The sequence below is a fragment of the Fusarium fujikuroi genome, chromosome FFUJ_chr03 (genome assembly GCF_900079805.1).
Source record: "Fusarium fujikuroi IMI 58289 draft genome, chromosome FFUJ_chr03".
Lineage (NCBI taxonomy): Eukaryota > Fungi > Ascomycota > Sordariomycetes > Hypocreales > Nectriaceae > Fusarium > Fusarium fujikuroi.
This window is the reverse complement of record NC_036624.1, coordinates 2110939-2136462: the sequence shown is the minus strand read 5'-3', so window position 1 is coordinate 2136462 and position 25524 is coordinate 2110939. Positions and strand designations below refer to the sequence as shown.

General features: G+C 49.9%; 7 protein-coding genes and 1 non-coding gene; 2 read left to right on the top strand and 6 right to left on the bottom strand.

Annotated features, from left to right (window-relative positions):
• The first annotated feature begins 743 nt into the window (after positions 1–743).
• On the top strand, positions 744–859 carry FFUJ_scaffold04.rrna4. Its single transcript, XR_002792835.1, has one exon. It is a non-coding gene; the product is annotated as a ribosomal RNA (ribosomal RNA).
• A 304-nt stretch (positions 860–1163) lies between these two features.
• On the bottom strand, positions 1164–2111 carry FFUJ_02783 (related to RSM26-mitochondrial ribosomal protein, small subunit; the record flags this gene model as incomplete). XM_023574555.1 has 2 exons in its annotated part: positions 1164–1792; positions 1901–2111. 2 exons carry the CDS (start codon positions 2109–2111, stop codon positions 1164–1166), a joined length of 840 nt encoding a protein of 279 aa, XP_023427890.1.
• Positions 2112–2753: 642 nt separating this feature from the next.
• Positions 2754–3982, top strand: FFUJ_02782 (related to vacuolar membrane protein; the record flags this gene model as incomplete). XM_023574554.1 has 2 exons in its annotated part: positions 2754–3269; positions 3323–3982. The coding sequence occupies 2 exons, from the start codon at positions 2754–2756 to the stop codon at positions 3980–3982; spliced, it is 1176 nt and encodes a 391-aa protein (XP_023427889.1).
• Positions 3983–4653: 671 nt separating this feature from the next.
• On the bottom strand, positions 4654–6072 carry FFUJ_02781 (related to fibroin-3; the record flags this gene model as incomplete). XM_023574553.1 has 3 exons in its annotated part: positions 4654–5685; positions 5746–5797; positions 5852–6072. The coding sequence occupies 3 exons, from the start codon at positions 6070–6072 to the stop codon at positions 4654–4656; spliced, it is 1305 nt and encodes a 434-aa protein (XP_023427888.1).
• A 2159-nt stretch (positions 6073–8231) lies between these two features.
• Positions 8232–8788, bottom strand: FFUJ_02780 (uncharacterized protein; the record flags this gene model as incomplete). XM_023574552.1 has 2 exons in its annotated part: positions 8232–8571; positions 8625–8788. The coding sequence occupies 2 exons, from the start codon at positions 8786–8788 to the stop codon at positions 8232–8234; spliced, it is 504 nt and encodes a 167-aa protein (XP_023427887.1).
• A 1705-nt stretch (positions 8789–10493) lies between these two features.
• On the bottom strand, positions 10494–11175 carry FFUJ_02779 (uncharacterized protein; the record flags this gene model as incomplete). XM_023574551.1 has 2 exons in its annotated part: positions 10494–11039; positions 11119–11175. The coding sequence occupies 2 exons, from the start codon at positions 11173–11175 to the stop codon at positions 10494–10496; spliced, it is 603 nt and encodes a 200-aa protein (XP_023427886.1).
• Positions 11176–14075: 2900 nt separating this feature from the next.
• Positions 14076–18266, bottom strand: FFUJ_02778 (probable PYC2 Pyruvate carboxylase 2; the record flags this gene model as incomplete). XM_023574549.1 has 10 exons in its annotated part: positions 14076–15484; positions 15537–17280; positions 17337–17398; positions 17455–17574; positions 17633–17664; positions 17726–17763; positions 17831–17842; positions 17921–17928; positions 17987–18007; positions 18119–18266. The coding sequence occupies 10 exons, from the start codon at positions 18264–18266 to the stop codon at positions 14076–14078; spliced, it is 3594 nt and encodes a 1197-aa protein (XP_023428789.1).
• Positions 18267–23321: 5055 nt separating this feature from the next.
• FFUJ_02777 (probable FMP37 Found in Mitochondrial Proteome) lies at positions 23322–24077 on the bottom strand (the record flags this gene model as incomplete). XM_023574548.1 has 3 exons in its annotated part: positions 23322–23592; positions 23649–23721; positions 24005–24077. The coding sequence occupies 3 exons, from the start codon at positions 24075–24077 to the stop codon at positions 23322–23324; spliced, it is 417 nt and encodes a 138-aa protein (XP_023427885.1).
• Positions 24078–25524: the final 1447 nt, after the last annotated feature.

The following is a 25524-nucleotide window of genomic DNA, read 5'->3' as shown; positions in this document are numbered from 1 at the left end:
GCTGCGGCTCTCTCGCGGGATGCTTACACAGCTGATGAATGTTAGCTCGAGATGAGCAATGATGTCTTTTTTTGGGTACTGGAATTTGCATACTCAGGATGTTCTCTTGATTGATAGGCCATTGCTCGAGGTGAACGAGCTGCCTTCGTTTTATACCATTCGCACACGACTCTAGAAAACTCAACACTGCACAACCCACTCCCTTAAATTTCATTTCTTTACTTCACGAAGGATGACGCAGATACCACACAGCGCTTGTTGATTTTTGACTTCATATAGGTAGCTCGGGCTAGCTTCTTAGGATAGGAAAAGAAAATGACATGATGATTTTCAATATTGTCCTCGAAGCTATGTGATGTTAATGTCTTTCTGAAAACTTATTGTTGAGTCTTGGAGGGAGTCAGTACTATACGTCTTTACTACGGTCTCTCCACTTCACGAGCTACATGGATAGGACGTGCGATGTAAGGTTGGCTGCTCAGGAGTAGAAGAATATGGCCTCCAATGTGAATTATCATTATGGGAGGGAGTGTTTGTAACGAAACTAAATATATCGCTTCGGCGCCCTTAAGCACATATATAAGTATACATATGAATTGTCCATCAGCAATAAATTGCCCCCCTGAAGCCCTCTGATACTTACTCTCAGTGGCATCCAGTTGTGAGGTTCATGATGCATTCAAGTCGGCCCACAGAGCTCAACATCCTGATATAATATCTTCTTGCCGGCTCGATCGTCACATACGACCACAGCTCGTGTAGAATACGGGGTCCCGTCTGCTCCCCCATCGTCAAGCCACGAAGCGCCGGATTAGTAGTTGGGTCGGTGACGACGAGCGAATACCTGGTGTTGTATGTGTTTTTTGGTGTTTGTACCTTTTTGTTGACCATTATCACGAGATCCTTTACGCTATATACCAGAACTAGCGCATGGCAACGTAAGTAGCTCGGTAACCAAACCATCTCCCAGGCGTCTCATGAGCAAGATATAGGACAGAAGAGACGCATTTAGACGTCAAAAAGTACATTCCCCACCCCTGTATATGCAGAGTACAATATCTTACAGAATTCGCTTCCCTTATCCCTTTGTCTCTATCCAATGCCGTAACATCGTGTCCTAACTATACATCATGGCTAGGCGCTGCCAGGTATCATATTTCTGCTTACGCAGACTTGAAGCCAGGTCGCAGCACTCCCGACTTCTGAGCCACCTTCTCCCAGTCGATCAACTTCCACCACGACTCGGCGAAAGCTGCCTTTCCACCCTGGCCACCAGCGCCTACACCCCAATCCAACAGCCATGCGTGCTCCCAGGTGTTTAGACACAGAAGAGGCTCCAGCTCGACACCGCCTGGGGGAAGATCGCTGTTTCGCTTGTTGGCGCCGAACGCCTGGTTGTGCATGTAAGTGCGGGCAGAGCCATCCTTGCCCACGGCGTTCATATCAGTGGTCTGGGCACGCCAGTGAGCGCCGGGGTAGGGAGATCCGGCGAGGTAGGTAGGCAGAAGACGGTAGTCGCCGGGACCAGCCTTGACGAGCCAGAGGAAGCCCGGACCAAACATGGCGGAGGCGGTGATGATGAATTCGCGGCGGAGGGTCTCGATGGAGGAGAATGAGGCTTCTAGTTCGCTGCGGAGGGCGTCGGGCATGGGGGTTCCTTCTGGTGCAATGCCTTGGAAGAAGAAGTGGTTGTTGTGCGCCATGGAAGCATAGTTGAAGATTGGGGCCTGGTTCGGCTCGCGGGCTGTCATGAGAGCGATTGTTTTTGTGTCCTTGTCCTCGAGCTCGGTGCCTGAAAATTGGTATATCAGTAAGTGTTGAATTGGGGTATAATTCAACGTAGAATTAGGAAACATTGTGTTGGTTCAGTGCTGTCCCAGAACGTCAATGCCACACATACCAACAGTCAAAGCATTCAGTTTCTCCACCATGAGCTTCATGTATTCAGTCCAAGCGATCGAGAAGCCTCCAGGGCTCATGAGGTTAGGAACACCCTCAGAATAGTCGTGCGGCAGTTGGGGAACATGATGGATAGATCGGCGGGCATTGACTGTTGAGCGCAGGCCGAGGCCAAAGGCGGATCGAGGGACCCTTAATATCGGACGAAGCATTGTGCGAAAGGAAGGTCGACGGGATCAGGGAAGCTAGTCGGCGTTGGAAGGGCCGTGAACGTCGTCGAATTGGACTGTACTTTTTTTTTGGTGTTGATAGCCGCCGCCTGAGGTTTCTTCACGGAGCTAAGTTGAGCCGAACATGAGCCAGGACGCCACAAGACGCCCCCGGGGATTCTGGCGGGGGAAAAGCGACAAGGCAGTGGCTGTGTTAAAGACTAGATTGAATTTGGGCCTAGCTCCAGTCTAATCTGAGAACGACCAGCTACAGGAGCCGAGTATCCATGACCACGCTCAGGCTCAGGCTTAGTCTTGGAGAAGTCTAGGCGTCGATATTCATGATCGGTCAGTCCCATCAGTCACAAGCGCCTCGTTCTCCGTTTTGACTTTCCTCCCCCTTTCATTTTGTCTCCATTCGTCATCTTCTTTTTGGTCTTTCTTTTTTCGCTATCCATCTTTATACCAAGATAATTACAAGTTTCATCTCTTAACAAGTTTTGTAAGAGTTTTGCTCTCAACAACTCTCATTCGTCTCTTTCTTCGCCCCCGTTGGACCCTTTTGGCTGTCCTGAAACATTACCACTTCTCTCTCCTCTCTACTGAGACACTCGATATCATAATCATTCAAACGTCCACGTACACATGCAGCCTCCGTCGAACCTCGAAGATATACCTGTCGCCGTCGATGATGCTTCTTCTTTGATTCTCGCCCATTCTTCAACAGTTCTAGAGATGGCTACCTCAGCTATCGCCTCGGCCGCCTCCCTGGCTTCTTCCACAGCCGCATCCGCAACCTTCATCGCGTCCGGAGCACCACAGTCGTACGACGAAGACGATTCCAACGGGGAGTGCTCGTTACTGGGCTCCTTCGCCCTGCTTGTGCAAGGCGCACTTGGTGCTCTGGCCCTACTATCACTGGTCTATAAGCGGTGGCGGGAACGGCCTCAACGACCTCTCAAGATATGGTTCTTCGACGTGTCAAAACAGGTTTTCGGTTCTGTGCTTGTCCACATCGCCAATATTTTCATGTCCATGTTGACGAGCGGCCGATTCTCGGTCCAGGTCGACCCTTCAGCAACATCAATGACAAGACGATCCGATGACGATAACTACGCCCCGAACCCATGCTCTTTCTATCTTCTCAACCTCGCGATAGATGCAAGTATCAGCCTATGCTGTGATTCACACCCCAGATTTGCTAACATCTCTAGACCACTCTCGGCATCCCCATACTCATCATTCTCCTAAAGATCCTCACAGGTCTCGTTCGTTTCACACCCGTCGGTCAACCCCCCGAATCTGTTCAGTCTGGCAACTACGGTACCCCTCCCAATGTATGGTGGTGGTTGAAACAATCAGTCATATACTTCTGTGGCCTTTTTGGCATGAAGATCTGCGTGCTCATCATCTTCATAATGATGCCTTGGATCTCAAAGGCTGGCGATTGGGCTCTTGGCTGGACCGAGGGCAATGAGAAGCTTCAGATCGCGTTCGTCATGATGATCTTCCCCCTCATTATGAACGCCCTCCAATACTATATCATCGACTCGTTCATCAAGCTCAAAGAGACCAACCACGAAAGCCATAGCAATGAATCTGATGATGAAGGCCGCCGCAGGAGGTACGACGACAGTGAGGACGAGACTTCACGTGCCAGGCTTGTCGATTCGGAGCACGAGACCGACAGTGAGTCTGATGACGAAGATGATAAGCCTGTCACGCGTCCCACTCATTCCACGCAACCCAAAAGCAGAGACTCTGGAGAGTATGATCCCGAGCGCGACGGTGACGATCGAACAATCATAGGAAGTAGTGCGAGTGCCCGTGGTCCTCAGGACAAGGTTCCCCAAGAGCTATATCCCAAGGAGTAGAAGAGGTGACTTGAGCATTGGACAGGGCTGGCTGTTTTGTTTCGAGTTTTATCGGGCTTTCTAGTGGTATGGGTTTTGTGCAAACATTCTGTACTGGTTTTGAGTCGCGGCGTCTCACCAGTGGATGGAGATATATTATATTGCATGTACTGGCCGTTCTTTGTTGGCTTTCAGCGGCAATCAGGCTCACGGCGTTAATGGGAGTCTGGGGCGTTTTCAGATCGGATTACATTTCGGGATTAGAAGCGACATCAAATCAAACTTCACAAGGCCTCATCGGCGATCATTATTTTCGTTCAGCAAACTCGTCATGTAAATGAATGGTTAAGTCTTGGTTAAAACGCCAAGCCTGCATGAAGCCGAACAGAGTTTCATCACATAGGCGAGAAGTCCTTGTGTCGTAGCCAAATGGTGCATTCAAGCCATCTCCCTATGGGCTGACGAGACAAATCCGTATCATGGGGCCCTCCAAAAATATAACATGAGTATCCAGACCCAGATTCTAAAGAAAGGTTCGACCGGAATTCTCCCCAGAAACGCCGACGCATAAAACTTAGTAAAGCAGTAACAAAATGCGGGAAACAACTCCGTATATCTATGAAATACTCAGAAAAGAACAACCATATATGTCTTTGCTTTAGTTCACCTCCAAAATGTCATAAATCCACTTTTTAAGGCTGGTATGGCTTGAAACCTGGGTATGGCTCTTGCGGAGAGTGGGACTCTGGCATGTGTTGCCGCTGCTGTGCAGGATGAGCACCATAGCTGGTATCAGGGCCAGGAGGCGGTGTTCGATAATCGTTCATAGGCGCTGGAGACTGGCGAGGTGGCTGAGCGTAGCCGAAATCGTTTTGGGGGCCGGGTGATTGACGAACGGGCGATCCATAGCCATAATCTTCTGGTATAGCTGGAGAACGGCGAGGAGGAAGCTGTCCATAAGTACCAAATTCATCCTGATGCATTGAAGCTCGTTTGGCGAAACTGGCGGGCCGCGGCGGAGGAGTTCCTCGGTATCCGCTATAAGTTGCGGCATAGTCGTTGGGGGACGTGGCTTGACCGTAGCCTTGTTGTCCGTGGCCCTGCATCTGCCCGTAGCCTTGGGTCTGCTCGAATCCTTGATCATGGCCGTAGCCTTGGTTGCTGTATCCATTGGTGTTCAAGGCCGGGGAGCGACGTTCATGGGGCATGGGTGCGACAGCAGCGGCACTGCTGTACATGGGGTTCATGCCGGGGGCTTGATATCCGTAGCCCTGCTGGTCGATAGGTGAATATGCATCGGGAGCTTGGTTGGCGCCCAGGTAGCCGTTTGAATTACTCTGTGCCTGGCTGTAGGGGGTCAGATTGTTCGGTGAAACTCCACCCATCATGTTGCTTTGCTGACTATGGGGTGGCTTCGAAGGTAGAGTGTCAAGCTCAACGGCCTCTGTGTGAACCTCGACCTTTTTGCTGCTAGCACCCTCCCAGCTGGGCATCTCAGGGAGGGCATCATCGTCTCTGCCCTTACTCGTTTCGAATTCTGCATACTGAGGTGGCTCGGATCGCATGGGCTTTGTGACGCCGTACTGAGGCGCTGACGGATTCATTGGGGGTTCACTTCGGTATCCATGATGCTGACTTTGGGGAGCATAAGGGTCATCCAAATGCTTCGTAGCACTGCGTGGAGGGTCACAGGCACCGCAGCAGTTACCACAGCATTTCAGGCACTGGCAGCAGTTACAACAACATGAGAGGCCACAGCAGCAGCAGCGAATAATACACCAAACAATACTGAAAATGATGAGACCTCCGATGATCATCACACCAATTACTGGCCACCTGATTCAAGTTAGCAAGCAAGGCCTGTTAGTAGCGAAGGATATAGTTACGTACTTGCACCACGCCACGTTCATACAGTTGTCCCAGCTAGAGAAAGCGGTCGCAAAGTCTTCTGATTTCTGTGCAACCTCATCGGTTGTTTGCGCTGCATCTGCTAACATGTCTCGTCGTGAAAGGTCGGCTACAATTGTCCGGATAAACTTGTCTTTGACCACCTCCCAGGCACTGCCCCGGAGGCGGAGGCTGCGCGCCATGGCCTCGTCGATGGAGGGCATTTTACTGATGTGTCCCAGATCAAGGCGGAGCTGGTAATGAGTAAAATAAATTCGGTAAGATCGAGAATGGTATAATGAATATGGTGTTGCGTATTTTGCTCGAGGTTGATGGTACAATACTACTTGGTCGCATAGGCAAGTCGATAGTGCTTGAATTGAGTTCGGGGATGTTGATCGAGAAACGGTCAAAAAGTCAAAACACGATGTTATTGAGACAACGACGTATGCTGTATATTCTTCCAGCGCGTGCCAATATTGAAGCGGGTCGTTGATCGAAATGTTGGAATGAAGGACGGTGGTTCAGCAGAACAGAACTGTGGATGAAGAAACAAGAGCGGCGCTCGCACCGTCAGTACAAGAGAATGTTTTGAAGAAACAAGGTAATCAAGAGAGTGTAGATGACCTATACGAGGTTAAAGAGAGGCTTGGAGAACGACAGCCACATCAGCATTGTCGTTCGTGTTGATGGAGAGAATAAAGTACAACCTAAGCCTAGAAGACAAAGAGAAGGGAAGAAGGCAACGGTGGAGCTGGAGTTAGAGGCGCCCGCCAGGTGGAGAGGCCTGGCCTACGGACATGGAGACGCTGGGAGGTCCAGAATTACCGCGAGTGGCGGGGATGATCCAGGGGAAACGGGACCGCTAGTGGTTCAATTTGCCCCTGATCGATAAAACATCCCTGTCAAAAGGGTTCTGAAACTGTGAAACTCGACTGGGCTGTCGCTTGGATGTCCATTCGTGGGGGGGCGGACAGTTCTGTTCAGTCTGAGAGTCGATTCCGCGTTTAGAGAATATGTACGCCTATTGTATTGTATTGTACTGAATATGGACGTTGTTGTCGGAATCTGACTGTGAACCCATCCAATACGGACTTCCAACAGCTGACTCTGACAGGTAGTTGAAGGGGTGATGACGACTCCGTGGCTTGACACTTAACCCTAGCCTTTATAGGACCGACATCAGGTAATTGAACGAATATTCGCGGAGAATGCTGTAAATAGAATGGTCAACGGTATGCTTGGGAAATTGAGAGTAGCAGGATGGGTGAGCCGATGAGTTTGACGATCTTTGTTGTATGCAACTTATGGAGTATCGCCTGGAGACATTCTACCGTAGATCAACGTGCGAGGTCAAAGAGAAATGTCTAGGTACTTTAAAAACGCAAACGAGCCTTTATTCCTTGAATCCTGTGCGGTCAAGGCCATGAAATCATCACCAGTATCAAAGACGCCATACTATTGTTAGCCCTTCTGTCAGACAGTTAGAAGCTCAGCCCTGGTCGTGGCGCGGGCCACAGGGGCTTCTTCCATTTCCGAAATGACAGGGTCGTCTCGATTGCCGGACGATCTTGTCGCAGAGTTGAAGCGGAAAATGAAGGGCTTTTGAAATGATTTCGTCGTTGAGCAGTGTCATATTTCAACGGCTGGAGGGTATCGGAATCTGTGGTAAAATGTGAGATGATCTATGGGTAGATATGGGTTTTGCAAGGTGTGCACATCGGACCAGGCTCTCGGGACTTGGCGTAGAAAATATCAAAGAGCCAAGGCTTGGGTTCCTTTTGTTATGATTGCGATGTGCAACAGCACTGCCTTTATACGCGGATGAATTCGGCATTATTGTACATGTTAACCAAAGAGATATTCAGATCGTCGCCCACTGCTACCATGAGGCGGCATGCATAACCCAACGAATGGTATACTGCAGATTTGTTTCTTCCCGCCTTTACCAAGTTTCATGCAGGTCCCGTCAACGGCTGTGGCGTTGATGTCGAATCAACTGCTGAATCTATGCATACGTCAGATTCACCTAATAGTATGCGGCTGTTGTTCATGAAATTAGTTCGTTCATCAATATCAAGCCTTTGAAGTCACGACAGATCTGTGGAAATGTTAGCAGCAACGCGTCCCAAACATAGGTATCTAACTGTTTTGATAAATAAGTGCTGAAGAGAAGACTACAATCAATTAGGGAAAAGGTAATTCTCGTAATTCCACCCGGGCCATGCTCGCGAGAGTAATGCCTCTTATCACAGCACAGCATGTCTTGACATAAGTTTATTCAATACATAGCGAGCTCCCAAACGCCTCAATCGGTGGTATCCTTTACATATCGGCCACATTATAAACCCGTTCCCATTCCAAACGCACCCACCGCCGTACTTTACTTTCCAGGAGGAGGACCCGCAGGTGGGGAGTAAGCGCCTTCACGCTGGTATGTACCCTGAGGTTGCTGAACTCCGGAATACTGGCCCTGACCGTAGTACCCGTCGTTGGTGTTGAATGTCGTACCAGTGTACTGAGGCTGCTGTTGCTGGCCGTAGGCTGGGGGTGGAGGTGGAGCCCCGTAACCACCGTTGTTCTGCTGGTAGCCCTGGTTATAACCGCCCTGGTTGCCGTAGTTGTACATCTGATGGTTGTTGTTGTTTCCCCAAGGCTTGGCCGCCATCCAACCAGTGCCGTACACAGGCTTAACGCCACGGCGTTTACGACGGCGAGAGAATCTTGGTGTGTTAGTATGATACTTCAAACGGCGAACGGAGGTACAAATACTTACAGGCAGCAGGAGAGGAGGAGGACAAAGAAAAAGATGATGATGCCCGCTAACACCCAGCGCCCCCAGTAGGACCAGTTGTTACGAACACACGTTCGTCCATTCCAAGTCTGACCATAACGGCATCTGTAGTAGTCGCGCGCAAAAATATCTTCAGTGGGCGCCATTGTGGTTGTGAAAATGCGCAATCTGTATACGATACGCGACGATGATGGAGTAGAGTTGAAAAACGTTCAGTTGGCAAACTCTGTTTTTGACGTGTTGTTTGCGGCGCTGAGTCGCTCGGCTATGACGTAGAATGTGTGTGACGGGTGTTCCCAGGGAGGTGACGTCTTTATCTGATAGGTTGTGCAGAGATCTGTTACAGTACTAATGTAGGTGATTGATGATTAGACCGAGCCGTCAAAGGATGTAAGAAAAATCAGGATAATAGAATTTTTTTTTTGCTGTTACAAGTTCCAGACAAATGAGAGAAGGGGAGACAAGAGAGTGGGAGGAGGGCCCTTTATGCATAGTGCAACTCAAACGACGAAGCCAAGAGAAAAGAAGAATCATGATATCCACCCAAGCTTGGCCTAGAGCCTAAAGTTGCCTGCGTAACTCTAACAAAACGCGGTCACAAGCCTCTTCTTGGTCTCGAGTGTTTCCACTTTTGTCTCGTCTTGGCCAACATGGTGTGCTCTTGGCTATCAAACGAGGTTTAATGCTATTGCGCTGCGTGGTCGACAGTGGCTGTGCGTAGAGATACAGTAGCAGTTGGGAGCTTGGCGCTTACATCACGGTAACCTTCATATCTGCCGTGATTCCCGCTAGACAATCATACCATCCATGCTATGGACGTTCAAGGGTGACATACAGGTTTGAGGAGTGAGTCGAGGCCGTCATCAATACGCAGCGTATTTTGCGTATCAACTGACAACCAGTCCCTTTGGCCAGCAAATTGTAGCAGAAAGGCCTGTACTTCACCGGCAGCTCTGGACCGAGATCATTACTTGTCCAAGACTGCTAAGCCTCAAAAGTCTTCGCGGCCAAATCCCAGTTCCTCGTTGATGTGGCGAAGCCAATGAATGACGTGTTTCCATCCTTGACCACCTTACCTACTTCATCATTTCGTTGTTAATGATTGATCTGCTACATATAAACCACATTCTAGAACGTCATGAGCGACTTGTAAAAGGACCTGCATGAACATGCTAGACGTTTATGTAAGTATTCCAAATGCCAAGCAAAAATCAACCCAAACTCTCGGACTCGGCATATCGCAAAGGCTCAGCTCATAAACCCTCCAAAGACCCGTTTTGGAGCTCCATGTTAGTTAGGCCCACGGCATTTAAGCTTATTAATAATCTATGCTGTCCTTTCTGAAATAGATAAGGATTAATTAAATCATCTATCGATAGTATATATGATCCTCGCATACATAGAGGCATTAGGCCAAGAGGCTCAAATAGAACTGATGTCATGTGTCATGTGTGGGGAGTGATCGAAGCTGCGGCATGTCTATGATAATTTGAAGGAGTCGAACTATTCGAGAACATAGAAACCGCTTTCATTCTCCCATGGTATACATGCATTGTTTGGTGCCATCTTGGTCCCCAAGATGCCAAAAGAACAGCTTCCGCTTCGATTGTCCAAGCGTATCGTATTAATGCCAGCAGTCTCAACTGTCAAAACATATCAGGTTCGCCTTCAGCCTCGCTCTTCAAAGGAGGATCGATTTCGTCGCACCGACGGCATAACTTTTGTGTCCCAAACGCCGTCAAAGAAACCATCCCACAAGCACCAATCAGATATTACCCAGCGCCTGTCCTTTCGTAACGAGCCCGTGATCCGTCGTGAGAAGATGTAAGGAAATCGTAAGGGTCATTCGCTTCAGAGACCGGCTCTTGGGAAAGAGTAGCGTTGTCGTCGAAGTTCGTCAGCTGCCTTCATGTTGCGTTCTGCGGCCTGCTGAGCTTGTTGTCGCGCTGCTATCGCGTTGACCTTCTCTCGAGCTCTGAGCAGGCTGCTGTTATCCTGCTGCTTGATCTTGGAGCGAATGTCGTATAGTTGCATGAGTGTGCTTGCTCTCTCCAGGTCCTCTTCGAACTGTGCAGCAGTTCTGTCAGTGCCCGAGTCCCAGCTTCGCCTTGGAGACGACGGTTGGTGGGGTTGCCTCACATCAGATTCGCCTCGGCGAGGAGTTCCAGGGCTAGAGTTTACAGCTGAACCGGAGTGGGAGCCGGGAGAGAGAATGCGGCGGCCGAATTTGTCGAATTTCTCCGACGACCAATGCCGCTGTAAGCCTGTGGGACGTCGCTGTTGATTCGTAGTAGGACTCGAGGTAGGGGCAGTTGCAGCTGCAGTCACTTCGACTCGGGTGTAACTCGAGTTGGAGGGGTTGTTTGCGCTCACGATGGCCTCTGCGGCTCCCGGATCCTGACACGGGAGATATGTTAGTCTCGACTGTACGGAACATGCAGCAGAAAGGAGCTCAAGATTAAAATTGGGCACGTACGGCGGCACCGATATTACTGAGGTCGGCAAGAACCTGGGATAATTGAAGGCTCTCCATTACTCGCGATGGAAGAAGTGGTTTCGGTGTTGCTAGAGGTGACTGCGATGAAGGGTATCGGTTATTATAATGCTTCCTATCGAAACCATAGGAAGTCAAAGGAAGAAATTCAGGTCTGTTAGGAAGAGAGTTTGGGTGGAAATGAGGTCAGAGGAGGGTTGGAGGGAAGGTGTTTTTTGAACTGTATTACAGGTTGCGCCTGGGCCTGGTTTGGCTTGCTTTGCGGTGGGCGACTTTTGGGTTTCGGAGGGCAGGCAGCCGCAGATCCATCCACAAGGGCCTGCCGTGCGTGTGCCAAGCGACAGGGGGCGAGCCATAGAAATCAGTGTGGGCGGGGGAGACAAACTGATATCTACAGTACAGTCACTCCCGGGTATACATCCTTTAGTATCATGTTTATTAACATCAGATGTAGTTACAGATATGAGTATGTTCTTTGCCTTACTGATTCTTTGAGAGATCTACCAAGAATGAAAGGGAAGACAACTGCTCGCTCCAGTAGTTAGGTACTGGTAGGTAACAGAATGAAGCTTCTCGATTATGCTGAGAAATAAGAATTAGTGAAGCAAAACACCACTACCACCACAGCACAGCCCATGATTGGTCAGGTTCACGCTTCCAAAAGTCCAGAGCTCCAGCGCTGCATTTTATCGTGCATAAGATAGCCGGTCACCCCCGGTTGCAGTGGGATCTTGTCGAGCGGTAGTGGAGGGTAGCGGGGGGCTAAATGCCCAAAATTACAGGTGTCAACAAGCCAAGTCTGGGGTTTACTCCTCCCCCACACTTTCACTAATCTCCCGGCATCAATAGTCACGAGCTCGGAAAGCCATGTCTGACAGTGGGAAAAGCTACCTAATCAACTACCTATGTGCCTTACACAAAGAACCACTAGAACAAGTATAACTCACCGCTTCTCTCAGTTCAATCATGCAGGACAAGGCTGTCATGAACGGCGGGATCGATCGACAAAGCATATCGCCATTCATGTTCTGGTCATCGCTGTTCTCCGATGATAATGAAATGGTGGGAGGAGGTCTTTACCTTATTTACCCAGAAGTGCCAGAGGGGGTCCATGGTTGCGTTGCATTCCATCAAGCGGCGAAAGTTGTCGCCCAATATTGGATCAGACTTCACCGTGCACTCCGGACAGGGGGAGGATTGCCATCATCAACAATCAGCCTCTGCTATCATCACAACGGACCGACGGAGCCTGTTTTTCAGGTTCGCCGGCCTCTGCTCGCTAGAAACTCTCGTTAGACCGCCCAGTTTGTCCATCTGCCCTATCACCTCATCTCACCAGCAGTTTGCATATACACCCTTTCTCGTATACGTCATTGTGAATGACATTCTCCCCAGTATTCTGTGTTGGGCTCCTGACTAAATCACAACTATCAATGATCATTCTTCAAACAGCTCCCATCCGAGTCCATCCGATTTCGGGCCACATGATCAAACTTCAGATATAACGAATTGACTCCGTATCATCCAGGGTATCGGCCCTGTCGATACTTGCAGCTTTTGACGCATGCAACCCTCCATAGGAATGGTTGAGTGGGATTCCCCGCACTGTCAACGCGTGAGCTTCCAAGCTCGTACGTAGACTTATCTGAGCCTTTGTAGGAACTGATTCATCATCAATCAATTACACTGTATGAATGATGATCATCATAAGAAAAGCCAGAGTCGTTATCAAGAATCGTAAAACCTTTCCGCAAGCCATATTAACATATATGGTTCATGCAGAGTTTATTGTATTAAGGATTCGTCTCAAGCATCAGTGCATGTCATCAATGTCTAGGCTCAGCAGGCATTTACAGTCTTCAATTCGGAGTACAATCCCGACTTTCCCATTCATACGGCAACTTGGCTAGATTCCCTATGCTACTATAGGGTTGGTGCAGGGTGGAGCTGGCATCCAATTCATAATCATCCTCGAAGTGCCCCTATTGTCGATCTGGGGATTAGGTACTGAGAACACCGAGAGTCCTCCGAACTTCATGCGTAAGGGCTTTACCACGTATACTACTTTCCATCCAGGTCATACATAGGTCAGGAATTTAAGGAAACGCTCGAAAAGTCATGCTTGAGGAGTGATGTCATTCGCCTTGACTGCGATATTGACCCCTGGTTTTCATTTGCTTTGACAGCGGATCGCGGCACCGGTCCGCCGTTTCTTCAGACCCACCCCCGCATACCCCATAGCCTCCGAGATCCGGCCCCCACACAGATCTACAAGTAAGCCCCGGTCCGGGTTCACAAAGCTGTTCTAGACTGAGGGCATGAATGAGGCGACTCAACTGCTAACACGTTCCTTAGGCTATCGTATGTCTCATGTGGCTCTTTGCAGGAGATGACCTATCTGGCTGTGAAAACCGGGAAGACTACCAAGGTTTATTAGGCCCCCCCTTCTTTAAACTACGAGACTCGGCCCAAATTCCACAACCGACTTTCATAAGCAAGATTCTACAATATTTGATGATATCCCTGAATCAAAATTTCTGTGAGATTATTCATCTTTGGGATATGAGGGCATGTTGGTTGGAACTCCTCGATGCTTACATAAACAGACTTCCTCCCGTGCCTCACGAGACCACCTCTTTACTACATCTAGGTATATTATGATATTTAGGAAGAGATTATACTAAACTTTTGCAGAATTAGTAGGGATTATTCTAGAATTCCCTAAAGTACTATAAATCTATAATAAAACTTCACGAGGTTAGTGGGGCCCAAATGGTAACCATATCGTCAATGAGTTGATTCATACTTGTATTCAAAGTTTCTTCAAAGAACTATTCATAGGTCATCTCAACACGCCAATCCCATAGTTTTAGGGTACTTCCTGCCTGATATCCATAAGTGTCATTAAACCCAGTCTTTTATTTCCTTGCGCAACCACCTCAAGCCTTCTCGATTCGACACACGAGATCGGAGCCATCAACAGAATCACCCTCACGGACTTGAAGGTTTGAAACCTTTCCGCTATGGGGGGCAGATATGCTCATTTCCATCTTCATGGCAGAAAGAATGGCGATAGGATCACCCTTCTTGACCTCAGAGCCCTCGTGGACACGGAGCTCAACCAGAACACCAGACATAGGCGCGCCGACCTGGCTCGAGTCATTAGCATCGGCCTTAGGTCGGCTGATGTTCTCAACAGCAGCCTTCTTGTCAACAACGGTGACTTGTCGAACCTCCCCGTTCATCTCGAAGAAGACCTCACGTTGACCGGTATTCTCGGACAGAGGACCGACAGCAAGGAGCTTCAGAATCAGCACCTTGCCCTTTTCGAGCTCAACGTTGAACTCTTCGCCGATCTCAGGGCGAGATAGGAAGTATCGAGTAGGTAGGACGGAAAGGTCACCGTACTGCTGGACGAACTTCTTGTAGTCCTCAAAGACCTTGGGGTACATGACATAGGACGCCACATCGCATTCGGTGACTGGAGCACCATACTTCTTGCCGAGCTCACGCTTTGTCTTGACGAAATCGACGGGGTCGAGGAAAAGACCAGGTCGCTTATCGAGCTTACGACGGCCGCGAAGGGCATCAGTTCGTAGAGGCTCAGGGAATCCACCGTAAGGCTGTCCCATCAGACCCTCAAGGAACTCCAACACGGAGCCGGGGAAATCGAGCTGGGAGGCCTTGGCCTTCACATCCTCGGGGGACAGACCGTTGGAGACCATGAACTGGGCAAGATCACCGACAACCTTGGATGTAGGAGTGACCTTGACAATGTCACCGAGAAGCTCGTTGGCATGCTCGTAGGCCTTCTTGGTCTCAAGCCACTGGGATCCAAGACCTAGCTGAGAAGCTTGGAACATCATGTTGGTCAACTGACCACCGGGGATCTCGTGCTCGTAAACCTCGGGGTCGGGGCCAGCAAGATGGGCCTCGAAGGGAGAGTAAAGCAAACGAAGTTGCTGCCAGTAGACGTCAAGTGATCGAACAAGCTTGGGGTCCAAACCAGGGTCACACTCGCTACCCTCAAGGGAAGCAATGATGGCGTTGATACTGGGCTGCGAAGTCATGCCAGACAGGCTGTCGGTGGCAGCATCGACAGCATCGGCGCCCGCCTTGGCGCAGGCGACCATCGAAGCCACACCAGTACCGGCAGAGTCGTGTGTATGCACGTGGATGGGAAGGTCAGGGTACTTCTTTCGGATTGATCCGATCAGAAGTGTAGCCGCATGTGGCTTGAGCACACCAGCCATATCCTTGATACCCAAGATATCGATGTCAAGGGCGACCAGCTTATCGGCAAGGTCGAGGTAGTACTCCAGATTGTATTTCTTGCCAGGGCGAAGCACTATAAGGATGGTCAGTAGGTAAACATCACGATGGGGAACAGGGTACTGTACTGTCACCCGAGTAGGAAATCGTTCCCTCGGCAACTCCACCAGCCTTTTGAACAGCTTTGATTCCAACCTCGAGTTGGTTGATATCGTTCAGGGCATCAAAGACACGGAAGATATCGACACCGTTCTTCTTGGCCTGGTCGACGAAGTGATCGATGGCGTTATCAGGCAGAGAGGAGTAAGCAACACCGTTAGCACCACGGAGAAGCATCTGGAAAGGAATGTTGGGAACAAGCTTTCGCATCTTTCGGAGTCGGTCCCAGGGGTCCTCATAGAGGAATCGCATGGCAACATCAAAGGTGGCACCACCCCAGCACTCAAGGGAGTACAGGTTGGAGAGCGCATGGCTAGTTTCCTTGGCAATACCGAGCAAGTCGACGGTACGAACACGAGTAGCCAGAAGTGACTGATGGGCGTCTCTCCAAGTCGTGTCCATGAGAAGAGTACCCTTGTACTCGCGGACAGCCTTCGCGAAAGCCTTGGGTCCCTGTTCGAGAATGATGTTTCGCCATCCCTTGGTGCAGGGTGTAGAAGTATCAATCTTCTCTCCGGCGGAGTTGATAAGCTCAGGAACCTGGATTTCACCCTTGAACTTGGGCTCGCCGATTTGACCCTTGATGCTGCTACCGTTGACGGCAACGTCACCGAGGTAGGCAAGCAGCTTCTGGGCGCGGTTCTGGCTGCCAATGAGATCAAACAGCTGAGGGGTATCGTCGATGAAAGTGGTCCAGCAGTTTCCATCAATAAAGGTAGGGTGAGTGAGGAGGGAGGCAAGGAAAGGGATGTTGGTTCGGACACCTCGAATACGGAACTCGATCAAGGCTCGGAGAACCTTTCTACGAGCGATTTCGTAGGTAGAACCGTGACAGGTACACTTTGTAAGCATAGAGTCGTAGTGGGGAGTGATAACAGCACCGGCGAAACCGTTACCAGTATCCAGGCGGACACCGTTACCGCCAGATGATCGGTAAACCTCGATCTTTCCAGTGTCAGGCGAGAATCCCTTGGCAGGGTCCTCAGTTGTGATTCGGCACTGGATAGCAAAACCACGGGTCGAGATGCGATCCTGGGTGAGGCCAAGCTGGTTCAATGTGGCGCCAGCAGCGATCTGGATCTGGGCGGCAACGATATCGATACCGGTGATCTCTTCAGTGATGGTGTGCTCAACTTGAATACGAGGGTTGATCTCGATAAAGTAGTAGCGGTTCTGCTGGTCAACCAGGAACTCAGCAGTACCGGCATTGCGGTAACCGGCGGTCTTGGCCAGTCTCACAGCATCAGCGAGAATGTTGTCGCGGACCTCGGCGGGGAGATCCTTGGCAGGGGCGATCTCAACAACCTTCTGGTGTCGTCGCTGAACGGAGCAGTCACGCTCGTACAAGTGGACAATGTTGCCGTGGTTATCACCAAGAAGCTGAACCTCAATGTGCTTGGGCTTGTCTAGGAAACGCTCAACGAAGACAGTTCCGTTACCGAAAGCAGTCTTAGCCTCGGAGGTGGCACGCTCAAAGGACTCTTTAAGACTCTCCTGCTCGCGGACTACTCGCATACCACGACCGCCACCACCGAAGGCAGCCTTGATGATGATAGGGAAACCATACTTGTCGGTGAAATCCTTGACTTCCTCGTACCTCTCAACAGCACCCGGGGTACCAGGGACGACAGGTACATTGGCAGCATTAGCAAGCTTTCGGGCAGAAACCTTGTCACCAAGAGAATCAATCACATCGGGGGAGGGGCCGACAAACTGGTCCGGGGTTAGTGCACGGACGGAGCGGGAGTGGTGGGGTACTTTAGACTCACGATGAGGCCAGCCTTCTCGACGCTGCGGGCAAACTCGGCGTTCTCGGAGAGGAAACCGTAACCTGGGGTTATTAGTTAGCGCTGTGAATCCCGGATGCCGAAAATGAAATATCCGTACCGGGGTGAATCATCTGCACGTTGTGCTCGACAGCGATTTTGATAATCTCATCACCAGCCAGGTATGCGCCAACAGGGGTATACTGTCCACGCTTGCCAATGACGTAGGCTTCATCGGCCTCTGAAGGAGTGGTCAGCAAAAGAATCATGACACAAATGGGCATGGATGAATCGCGTACTCTGTCGGTGCATGCTCAACCGATCCTCATAACTGTCCGGGTTAGTTTATAAATTCTTGTGTCGCTAGGATCGCGGTTTCAAGTGAGGGGTACCTGAAGACTGCAACAGTGTGCAGCGAAAGCTCGTGAGCCTGGTAATTGTCAGTGCCATAGTTCAGGTCATGCATTAGCCGTTCCAAACCGAGGATCGAGACTTACAGTTCTGAAAATCTACAACCAGAAAGCCGTGTCAGCTTGGCAGTGTCTAAAATGTACGGTCGGGTGGAAGGAATGGACAGGCAGTCATACACGAATGGCTGGCTCACATGTTAGCGATTGCGGGTCTAGGATAGGGAATGGGCTGTTTTGACTTACGAATTTCACCACGGTTGGCAACTGTAGGAGAAAAAGAATGGAGTCAGCGCGAGTCCTCAAGATGCGCAACGGGGGCGATATCGTTCCCGAGATAAGCCATTGGTGGCTGTCGAGAAGGCGCCGGCTACTCACCAAGAATCTTCTTCACATGCATGATGCTAGAGTTGGCACGGATGTGGTGGACCGTGTTGGCCTCCTTAGGCTCATCGATATCTTCCTCCTCGAAGACATCGTTGAATGTGAGTGGTTGCTGGGGAGCAACGGGAGCAATACCAGCCATCTTGGGCGATCTTGTGTCAGCGACTTCAGGGAGATGAAGAGGTTGAGATGAGCGAAGGCGAGGAGCTCTGGCAAAGTGGGAGCTTTATCGAGAGCTTGATGGCGGGGTCTCTTTGACTTTTGGTGGTGGGGTAATGAGCACGCTTGTCGGTATGAAGATACCACGACAGCTCTTCCAGCTCACAAATGGCTGCGATATCACCCTAGAGCACAAAGAATCGGAGGCAGGGGGTATACTCGGTAGCGATAGAGAAAGGTATGAGGGTTAGAAGAGAGAGATCGAAGGGAAGGGATGTGCAGGCGGGCGAGGGGATTTTGTAGAGCAGTGTAAACCCCCAAGCGTGTGTCGTCGGTGACACACCCGGCCTCCGGGGGGAAGAGCTATCCAGGACGGGAGGGCGTGTGATTGAAGATGCGCGGACGGCGAGGGGGTGTGTTAGTGAGTAGCTTGGAGAAAGCCCGAAGTTCTGAAGGGACCGACCGACCAACCCAGGTAAGGTGTGAGAAGGCAAACCATCCCAAGAAACCCTACGGCGCGGGCGGAGTCTTCTCCCACTCGATCTCCATCAAAACTTTCCAAACAACTGCTAGGACAGGACATGCCACTAAAAGCACGATCAAACTATGACTCTAACGGATCTGTTTCGGCCTTGGAGACGTAACTCCAGGAGGTTACGAGCGTAAATAGAAGCGCGGTATTATTCTAGGTACACAGAACAGAAAACTCTCGAGGCGGTTCCCTGCTAACGGCTGAGGAGTGGAACTTAAGCTCGGCCACGCTGAGTACTAACCTACTGGACCGCGGTACCTCGCCAACCTAAAATCTCTTATTACCTACCCATGGGCCATGCGTCTATGGCGTACAAGTGAAGTGCGGTCACTTTCCCGCTGAATATGATTCCCGTTTTGTGTTGTGTTGTGTTGTAGTGCATTCATCTAGCTCTCACGGATCTATGGGGATTTGGGAGACGCTGTTAATAACCGGCCCGGTCATGATGATACCACCAGCTGCAATATGCAATGGGGGCTACCACCAGTTGCAGAAATGGAAGAAGCAATGAGGGCAGAAGGCGGCTATATAAGCAAGGGCGGCAACGGCACCAGTATGGCGGGATGGATGTGCCTCGAAACGCTGGGTACAAGCATGAGATGAGCGTGGTGGTACGGCATGACTTCAACAATAGATTTCATCGCGCCTCACCCGGGAACAGTCAAAATGGGAACAGGTCACACAAGCATGGGGGAGTATGGGGGTGTGTGATCAGCCAAGCACAAGTATTCATTCTTGCGTGGGTTATGATAGCGAAACATCATCTATTTGCGGTCTCTCCCTGAGGTAGCCATGGAGATACCTACTAACTCAACTCAGAGGAGCGCCTATCAGATGGCCAAGGGTCATCCGGCTGGTAAAGTGCCGGTGCTTCGAAACGCGACGGTTGACAATGCACGAACCGATATGATGGGTTATGACAACGACCTGTTTTCTCGGTCCTGTTTGCAACGAGCAGCGAGAAGTAAAAAAAAACCCGTGAGTTGACGCAACTCATTCCGCCGACACATCTTTGTTCAACCAAAGCCATTGGCCAATCAACGCTCTCTGATAGTGACTGGTCTCCCCTCCATGACTTGAGGGTATTATTTGGCTCGAGCTCGGGGCTTTATTTACTATCAGGTCTAGCTATCTGCCTATATCTCGATATTCATCTCTCGAGCTTTCACATAATCTCAACACCCGCCGATCATCGATCTCTGCCCTCACGCACCTTGCCAGACTCAACCTCTCGGCAAAAGAAAAGTCTTGTCCTCAACAATCCGGCCTAAAGGTGCTTTGCGCTTCCTTGTGTTTCGTCCACGTACACCGACCAGCGCGCACCTTACCTCTAGGGGTTTTGATCCTAACCTCTAGAGGTTGCCGCACCGCAACCTTTCCTCTAGAGGTTTATATGTCCCACCCGCCTGATGTTGGCGTAGGAGCGAGCAATCTGCTCGCCTTGCCTGCCCATGGGTTGCCATGGATGCCATGGACCAAGGGAAGTCCAGTCAGAGGATCCACGTTGGTATCATACTGGGCCTTCCATAATGCCGAGGATGTTTGTCGGTTCTGAACGATGTGCAGCACCATCTGGTTAATTCACCCTGGATCCCTGCCCTGATGGCTGTAACAGCCAGAGCCGCAGAAGCCTCCCCTCTTGCTGCATCACATTTTCCGCCGTAACTTATCTCGGGCTAGAAGTCATTGGTACCACAGCCGCTCTCTGTCCACCGTAACACCGCACACCTTAACCAAAGAGATCTACCTGACCCCCACCATTGATTGGACCCTGACTGCTTTTGTTGTCCAAGCTTGAATCTCAATCTGAAGCTTGTGCAATCCTCGAACATCATCATACCTACCAGGGCCACCAGGCTCGAGTACACAGATACATGTGGGGTATCACCGTGTCGCCATCCAAGGTGTTTCGAAGCATTTACGCTACCCGCCGCTCGCCGTTTGACCTTGTCTTCTCTTTAGCCTGTATATGATATCAATTTTACATCAGTCATATCATTCTGCTATAAAAACTATGTTTATACCCACGGTCACCCAATGGAAAGGTGATTGGGGAAAGTCGACAACCAGTTTGTCAGTTCACTTGTCGTGATAGGTCACATCGAGCTGCACAGACTTACAGGCCGTGAACCTCTGTCAACCACGAATGACGATCACGCCCTGGTGCTGCTACATATCCTCGTACGTACTTCGTTTGAAGAAAATGCCCCAGTCCACGTTTGGTCAATTTCCCCTCCGAGTCAATTTCCTGTCTGCATCATGTGTTTATTCCCACTAGATTCCACCCCCACGGAGGTCAAAGACCGGCGGCACCTTAGGTCAGTAGTTTTAAGATGAGATCGAACCAGCCAAAGCGAGCCTTATCCCAGCTACTTGGGGTTTATGAGCAACAAGGAATCGGCATCCATTCTGTAGAAAAGGCATATGCAATCCAGGCTCAAGTTGTAGTGTTTTTTATCTTGAGCATCGAGAAGGTTTTCTAAGACGTATAAATACTCTTACCATGAAAGTTAATTTCGTTTAGGTAGTCAACGATCCGAGGGTCTCTCCTCTCTTTCGTGCACTATCAAGTATAATGGCGGCATAGCCTGCCTAACCAATCTCTCGGTGGATGAAGACCGGCGCATTGCATTTGTTGACTAAAATGACGCTTTCATTGGTGCGCATTTGGCCACTCTTTGCTCAATATGTTGGATTTTGTGACACTATGCTGCCACTCTGCAGGACATGAGCCTCCACTGGTGATGAAAAATTACCTACTTACAAAATCTTTTCTTGTCAGACGGACAGATTCTATCATCCCCGGATTGGATATGACCTAGGTGCCAGGTGTGAATACTCAGCTGTTCACTACGCTACCAGGTAGGTGTAGAAAGCGAGCTAGGTCCGACCTCGGACTTCGGTGTACCCCTCCGCATAACTTCCATGTTAAAGAAATGTTGGCAAAAGGTTGAAATTAAGTCGAGAGGCAATTGGGGTAGGGCTGAGCAAAACCAAATAGGAAGGCATCCTCTACTCAAATTCAACCAACTGGCGCACGGCGTGTATCCAGAAAAATGGTTCACCGAAATGGTTGAAGCACTGGCGTTTTCCCCTCACAAATGCCGGGCTGGAACGGGCAGTTGGAGTCAAATCTGGAGCTTATGACAGTGGATTATCGACCTATTGATCTTTCCACTGGAGTACGGAGTAGGTAGGTATTACATAGCCACCATCTGTGGCTTCTTGGTGTCGCGACTCTATGTGACCAATTTACTCTTCGTTCAAGTGGCAGTAATGTAATGAAAAGAAAGAAAACAGATACATTTAGCTTGCCGATTATTGCTCAATGCTGAGCAATGTCATTCAGTAAGAGATCTACTTCTAGAATCAAGCTCCATCCTCACGACTCCCACCCTGCCGTGAAGCGCTGCAGACTATACAGATCATGTGGGATCCTCGTAAGGGACTCGAGATGATGCCATTCCATACCCGACAGGCGGTTAGCATAGGCAACAAGCGGATACGGTAATGGTTGGGTAATAACCGCAAGTGTTGCCGGCGTTGCAGGTCGTTCACCGAGGATCCCAAACTACAGAGAAAAGGCTAATCCCCACGTTCACGGACAGAAGCCGACCAGAACATCACCAGATCCGCCTGGCAAAGGCTGGGGTAGGCACGCTGACCTTGCATTTGCTGATCAATGGCAGCTAGTCAGTCTTCACCCCTGGTTTCCCTTTCACCTTGACCTTATTCCGTCACTTCGGGAACCTGGTGGGGGAAGGCCAGGCACAGGCACGAGAATAGTCGGGAACTTCTATGCAAGATTCGGGAACCAAGGGGTCCACCCCCAGTTCAGATCTATGTTTGTATCTTGACTTCAAGGGAGCTACGTACCCTGCTCTCATGGACCTGTTTCCCCCAGATGCAAGGGTGCGTGCATTGTATCGTTGCTGAATTGAAACCACGCACATCTTGTTCCTCGAAGTCTCCCAATGTCGAGACCGTAACATTGAAAACATCAAAAGTCTTGTTACATAAGTGCCTGTACGCACAAAATTGCTACAAGAACGAAACACTAGCATGCAGTTGACATGCTAGAATGCGAAATATCATACCAATGTGTCATTTTCCATCGGGAGAAAAGCATCGGAAGCCCTCCCGGGGAATTCATTGTATCTCCGTTTTGCCGGGAGCACTCCTCATCATCACTTGCTCGCAGCATCTCAATGTGGCATTTGAAGGGTTGATTTCTCTGCTCTAACCATATTCATTGACCTCGGGGCCCCCGCAACAAGATCTTCTCGTAGCAACTCTTCAGGCACGAGTGCTGCAAAGACCCCAACTCGGGGTGCGATTCTAGATGTTCGAGGGTACAAATTCTTGTAAAGTTACAACGTTATTGTGCGGTAGCTGTGTGCTGCCACTCTCCGAATCCCGAGGTACAACCCGGGGACACTCCTATTATGGACGGTATGCAGCCCGACACACCGATCCCTTCCAGTGACCGTCGGTCTGGCAACCTCTTTATTTGCTAACAGCATTCTGAACCTTCTCCGTGGCCTTCTCAACCTTTCCCTTGGCAGCCTCGGCAGCCTGTGCCAGCTGCTCCTTGGGCATATTCTCCTTTCCGCCCCAGTAATGGTAGTTAAGGTATCGGTACCCTTGGGTGAGCTGGGCACCAGCGTTGACAAAGTGGCAGGCAAATAGGAGGTAGTTCTTGGGTGTGACAGCCAGTGAGTATCGCATGAAAGTACCGGCGTAGATGATGAGAGCACCAGTCATCTGTCCCGAGATCCTAGTAGAAGAGAAGTCAGTTACGCTTGGTGACAATGCATTAATGGTCTACCATACAATTCAGGGCTCTTCTGCGTGTCCATGATGGCCGCGAGAGGGATACCAAAGTTGGAGACAGGGCCCCAAAAGTCTGCAAATATCAAGAGTCAGTCGCAAATCTCGACACGCTGATTACCCCGAAGCTGCCGTGCTCCAAAACACGCATTGCACATCAACACAACCTCCAGCAGCCCAATTGACATATTCCAGAGGAGCAACATTCCCCCCCGCATCTTTTTTTTATGTCTCAAATGTGCTTCTATATGCATTGTAGCCGCGGTGTTGCTTGCTGAGTTGCAATATCACAAAATTGCGCTTTCGGAGACGAATCGGAGCTCATGCAAAAAACATGACAGGATATTCGAAAGACGTACGGGTTGAGCAAACATAGTCAGTCACCGGGTTTGACCGGATCTTGGCGTTCGCAGCCTTGATTAGAGCAGCCATTTTAGAGGATTTGTATGGGCGATGTCTCGTGGAATTCGGAGATGGAGTGACCTGTCGTTGCGTTGAGGTTGACGGGCTGTCCCTCGCACTCAAATTCAACGCGCCAAACGGGAAATCTACGTTGAGGTCACGTGCATGGCCTATCTACATCTTACCTCAACCAGTCCCGTTGTGTTACCACAATACCTAAACTCCTAACCCCGGGCAAACGTAGGAGACCGCTGTTTTCTCGACATTATCTTCTCATTGTTTTTATGTGTGATGTTGGTGTAAGATCCAAATTCTACCCGGGGTGCGGAATTGTCATCGATACCGAGGCCGTTCCCTACAACTCACCGAAAGTCTGGGACTGAATGTTCATGGGGCCAAAAGACACAAGAATGTATTCAAGGTGCTATAATAAGCTAATTAGAAGGATGCAAAAGTTATGCTAAACCTGTCTTAGTGTTTTTGTTCCTTGGGATACATGTCCATGGTTTTCTTCCTATCCCTGGCGAGGGTACTGCTGAAGCATGGGGACCTTCGGAGGTTGTCCGTCTGCAACAAGCAATTATTTCATGGTGAAGGGGCGTGTATCAAAGACGGCAGACGCCACACTACCGAGCCTAGCTCCTGACTTGTGAAGCTCGTGAGAAGCTATCCCGGGGGTTGGAGGCTGTCCGAGCTCCTCTCCGTATGGAGAATATGGAGCACCCGTACCCCAGACGGATATTGGGGGCTCAGAGCCTCACAGGAAGCTGTCTCTGTCTACTTATGACGCTGTCCGAACCACCACCAATTGGCTTCACGAGAACCATTGCTGTCGCAGGTGATATGATGCTAAATGTGGCTCTGATCTAGAAGACTTTCACTTTGCTTTTGAACCATGTTCTCGGCTGAACGCCAATTCAAGCTAATTGTTCGGCCATCAAACTCTCAAGGTGACTACTTCTTTCAAGGATCTTTGATTCCTCAGCTGTCCTCAAATTGCAGCAGTCGTGAGTAAGATGTTGTCTATGTCTAGGCCGGAAGTGGAGCCAACGGGCATCCGGAGCCGGTACCGACATCCCGGCCTCTCCCGAGATCTCTTGTCAACGTGATCAATCTTGCGTCGCACTTCATGCCGAGATCCATCCAACATGCTCCGTTCTGCCCTGCGTATATGCAAATTGGCTAACAAGTAGCCGCCTATGCTTCTGTTGTGTGGAGAGATGTGCCGGGGATGTTAAACCCGAGGTGAGCCGCAACCATGTAAATCAACTGCTATTAGTGGATGAAGGAACATGGTTGTAAATAGGAAACCCTCTGCTTCAATAATAAGATCCGCAACCTATAATCAGTGTGGGTAAATTGATTGTTATTGTAATAGTCCTAAGATCCATAGTTCACATGGGAGTATTCTAGTCCTGGCTATATTTCCTTGAAAATATATACTGCAAGTTCACGATAGTATCAAGATATGCTCATT